The 5,056-nt window shown below is 35.7% G+C and overlaps 1 protein-coding gene across 1 annotated transcript; it reads right to left on the bottom strand.

The window, feature by feature from the left end:
- Positions 1-463: 463 nt before the first annotated feature.
- LOC137834205 (uncharacterized mitochondrial protein AtMg00810-like) lies at positions 464-1,147 on the bottom strand. The gene has a single exon (XM_068642267.1). It carries the CDS (start codon positions 1,145-1,147, stop codon positions 464-466), a length of 684 nt encoding a protein of 227 aa, XP_068498368.1.
- Between the last annotated feature and the right edge of the window lie 3,909 nt (positions 1,148-5,056).

Here is a 5,056-nt window from a genome sequence, read left to right as displayed (position 1 = left end):
ATTAGCAAAAGCAAAAATAACTTAAAAACATAAATTTAAAGAGTTATAACAGTTTGTAGAGCAACATAGAAACCATATAACCATATTCTCCCCCTATTGTCTTCACAAATAGACTTTATGCAGAGAAAAGAGTTTAAAAGAGAGTTTGAGAGTCAAGAATACCTAACTCATTTCTTAAAAAGAAAAACCTGTCTTTTGGCAAAGGTTTTGCCAATATATCAGCAAGTTGTAGTTTTCTTTCAATGAATTTCATCTCACAATCTCCATTGTTCACATGATCTCTTATGAAGTGATGACGAATCTCAATGTGCTTTGTTCTTGAGTGCTGAATCTGATTTTTGGTGAGATTTATAGCACTTGTGTTCTGACAAAGCAAAGGAACCTTGCTGATCTTCAAACCAAAATCTGCAAGCTGCTGTTTAAGCCAAAGAATTTGTACACAACAGCTCCCAGCAGCAATGTATTATGCTTCTGCAGTGGAAAGAGCTACACAGGCTTGTTTCTTACTAAGCCAAGAAATGAGACTTGATCCAAAAAGATGACAAGTACCACTTGTGCTTCTTTGGTCCAGCTTACACCCTGCAAAATCAGAATCTGAATATCCAATTAAGTGTATAGAAGAGTAAGAAGGATACCATAGACCAACATTGGTAGTTCCTTTGAGATATTTGAGAATTATTTTTGCAGCCTTAAGGTGAGATTCCTTTGGATTTGCTTGATATCTTGCACAAAGACACACGACAAACATGACATTCGGTCTACTTGTTGTGAGATAGAGTAAAGAACCAATTAAACCTCTATATTTCATTTGATCTACCCTTTTTCCAGCAGCATCTGCATCCATATAACAACTTGAAGGCATAGGTGTACTAGCTTCTTTACAACTCTCCATCTCAAATTTCTTGAGGATTTCTTTGCAATACTTTGATTGGCATAGGAAAATCCCATCCTTTGATTGCTTAACCTGCAGTCCAAGAAAGAATGAAAGTTCTCCCATCATAGACATTTCAAACTCACCTTGCATGGCAGCTACAAACTCCTCACATAAACTATCTTTGGTAGCACCAAAAATGATGTCATCAACATAGATTTGGACCAAAATAATTTCAGAATTTGCTTTCTTAATGAAAAGAGTTTTTTCAATCATCCCTCTTTCATAGCCATGAGATAAAAGGAAGTTACTAAGTCTCTCATACAGTGCCTTGGAGCTTGCTTAAGCCCATACAGTGCCTTTTTCAACTTAAAAACATGATTGGGATGTTGATGATCCTCAAAGTTCGATGGTTGCTCAACATACACTTCTTCATTGATGATTCCATTGAGGAAAGCACTCTTGACATCCATTTGAAACAATTTGAATCCACTCATACAAGCAAAGGCCAGCAGCAACCTTACAGCTTCTAATCTTGCAACTGGAGCAAAGGTTTCTCCATAATCTATGCCTTCTTCTTGATTATAACCTTTAGCCACAAGCCTTGCCTTGTTCCTTGTAATTATACCAAATTCATCCAGCTTGTTTCTGAATACCCATTTAGATCCAATGATGTTCATCTCATCTGTCTTGGGGACAAGAAACCATACATCATTCCTAGCAAACTGATTCAGCTCTTCATGCATTGCATCTACCCATTTTTCATCTTTAAGAGCTTCTTCAATTGACTTTGGTTCAACTTGAGAGACAAAAGTTGTGTGCCTGCAGAAGTTTGAGATAGAACTACATGTAGAAACACCCTCCTTTATCTGCCCAATGATGTTCTCCACTGACAGATCTCTTGGAATTCTCCATTCTTTAGGCAACTCATCCTGCTGCAGAATTTCAACCGATTGTTTCGATGAATCAATCGATTGTTTTTTTGGACAGCAATCCAGTTTCTGCATAATGATGTTATGTTCATCCTCTTCAGTGCTTTTCTTTGAGGGTTTTAAGATATTGTGATCAACTTCATCAAATACCACATGAACAGATTCTTCCACAATCATGAGCCTTTTGTTGTAGACTCTATAAGCATGACTATTTGAGGAATATCCAATGAATATGCCATTGTTCGCTTTTTCATCAAACTTTCCCAGATTTTATTTCCCATTATTCAAAACAAAACAACTACATCCAAACACTTTTAGGTGACTAATTTTTGGCTTCCTTTTATTGAAGAGTTCATAGGGAGTTTTCTTCAAAATTGGCCTTATTAGCACTCTATTCATCACATAGCAAGAAGTGCTAACAACATCAACCCAAAAATACTTGGGTAGGGAGGATTCACTTAGCATGGTTCTTGCTAACTCCTCAAGAGATCTATTCTTTCTCTCCACTACACCATTCTGTTGAGGAGTTCTTGGTGCAAAAAAATTATGCAAGATCCCTATCTTCTCACAGAATTTGCTGAATTTCTCATTTTGAAATTCCCCTCCATGATCACTTCTTATTGAGCCAATACTGTAGTTTCTTATGTTTTGTAAACCTCTGGCAAGCATTTTGAAGGCAGAGAAAGCATCACTCTTTGATTCCAAGAAGAGTGTCCATATATACCTAGAAAAATCATCCACAATAACAAGAGCATAATAGTTGCCACCAAGACTCATGGTTCTTGAAGGACCAAACAAATCCATGTGAAGCAGCTTAAGGGGTCTAGAAGATGAAACAACATTTTTAAGTTTGAAAGAATTTTTAACTTGTTTCCCTTTTTGAAATGTTTCACATATGTGGTCCTTCTCAAACTTAAGTTTGGGCAACCCTATCACAAGATCTTTTGAGATTAATTTGTTTAAGTGATTCATGTGAATGTGAGCTATTCTTCTATGCCATAACCAATACTCATCATGTTTAGAAAGAAGACAACCAATGGAACAAGGAGAAGAGATATCTAATTGATAGACATTGTTGATTCTTTTACCAATCAACATTACCTCCTTTGAGTTGGGAAGGTAGATTTCACAAGAGTTTGACTTGAAGATGACTTGATAACCTTTGTCACGCAGTTGGCTAATGCTAAGCAGATTGTGTTTTAGTCCTTCCACATACAAGACATCGTGAATTAGCAATATAATCTTGTCTCCTATAAAGCCTCTTCCAAGTATCCTTCCTTTGTTGTTGTCTCCATATGTCGCATGCCCTTCTTGTTTGAGGATGATGTTCATAAACCTAGATTTATCTCCAATCATGTGTTTTGAACAACCACTGTCCAAGTACCACAGCTGCATGTTTTCCATCAATTTTCCCTACAAAAGACAAGTTCAAGTGCAAAGATTTGGTCCCCTTACAAATGTGGGTCCTTTTGATTTACATTCATCACTGGGAACTACAAAACTTTTGGGAATCCATCTCATAATACTTTAGGAACAGAATATTTCCTAATTTTACAGAACCTAACTGAGTGGCCTCTTTTCATGCAGTAAAAACATGTAACAACCGATTGTTTCGATTTTTTAATCAGTTGTTTTTCTGGCAAATTTTAAAAAGAGTTTGAAAACTTGTTCTGTGGATTAAAACTCAATCCAACTTTTCCAAAAACACAATTTTGAGATGCCAAGACACTCTCAAAGTTGGATTTACCTTTTGAAAGTTTATCCACAGTTTTTACAAGGTAGTGCACCTTCTTTTCAAGAGATTCACAATTTTCACAAACAAGAGAGTCACACTTGCAAGAAGAGTTTTTGTAAAGCATTTCAAGATTTTCAAAATCTATTTTTGAATTTCCCAATTCTTCTTCCAGTGCTTTGACTCTGTTTTCAAGCCAGTTGTTCATTCCTTTCAAACGGTTGTTCAAGAGAGCCAATCGGTTAGCTTCTTCATGAGTTTCTTTAAACGCTTGAAGCAATTGACTATAGTTTTCAGCATTTAAGGAGGCACACGAACTTACACTGCTTTCATTTCTTGAATCATATTCCTTTTTATCCATCAAACAGAGATTGGCTTTTCCAACTTCACTTGAAGAGGTACTTGATGATTCATTATTGCATGTTTTTCTTGATTTTCCTTTCTTCTCTTCTTTGTTTAGTCTTTTAGCTTTGGTATATCCCTGCTCACCATATTCAAGGTATGCATAATTGTTAGTTTTAACCTTGGTAGAGTTTTTGTTATCATACCTTTTGGATGAGTCCCTTTTGTTGATTCTTTTCTTCAAGAATTTTCTGAGTTTCTTAAACAGCATGTTAAGAACTTTCTCTTCATTCTCATTTGTCCCTTCATGAATGACTTCTAAAGTGTCCCACATTTCTTTAGCTCATTCACATTGCGAGATCCTGAAATATTCATTTGAGTTCACAGCAGATGTTATGATATTGTTCGCAATGCAATCAAATTTGGCCTTTTCACTTTCTTCATTAGTCCATTAAGACCAAGGTTTTTTAGTAAAAGATCCACCCTTTTCAATTTTAGGAATGAAAGGACCATTTTCAATTGCATCCCAAATTCCTTGATCCATAGATTCAACAAAGATTTTCATTCTAGCTTTCCAATACTTATAATTCAAACCGCAAAACAAAGGTGGTTTGTTAATTGAAACACCCTCTTCAAAAAGGTAGTTTTCGAGCCATAGAAACAAGATTTTAGGATCAAACTTGAATATTTTTCAAGTACCAAGCTCTGATACCAATTATTAGAATATATGGCCTTAAAAGAAAGGGGAAGTGAATTGTTTAAGAGGGGTTTTTAAAAAAAAATTAAGTTTAACAAAATTCTTTGTGTGAATCAAGATTAAAGTTAGCCAAGAATATAAGCAATCAAACAGCAAAGCAACAGAAAAACAATCAGTTGTTTCTTCGAAACAATCGGTTGTTTATACTAGTAAAGCTAAAGACAAAAATTAAATGAGTTCAGAGTAAGAGGGAGATACACCAACAGTTTATACTGGTTCACTCTTAAGCCAAGAGCTACATCCAGTCTCCAGAAAACCAATGGGTAATCCACTAAGAAATCAAACCAGATTACAACACACAAACCACCAAAGTAGTGACCTTGAACCCTTCAAGAAACACATTCCCTTTGGCAAAACACACCAAGAGTATTAATTTTGACCACTTCAAGAACACACAACACTCCTTGGCCACAATACACTAG

The sequence above is a fragment of the Phaseolus vulgaris genome, chromosome 5, assembly GCF_000499845.2.
Source record: "Phaseolus vulgaris cultivar G19833 chromosome 5, P. vulgaris v2.0, whole genome shotgun sequence".
In the NCBI taxonomy this organism is placed as follows: Eukaryota; Viridiplantae; Streptophyta; class Magnoliopsida; order Fabales; family Fabaceae; genus Phaseolus; species Phaseolus vulgaris.
This window is presented reverse-complemented; position numbering and strand designations above follow the sequence as displayed.

Excerpts from the sequence above, each read along its gene's own strand:
- LOC137834205 (XM_068642267.1), bottom strand. The coding sequence starts at position 1,147 with ATGATTGAAAAAACTCTTTTCATTAAGAAAGCAAATTCTGAAATTATT.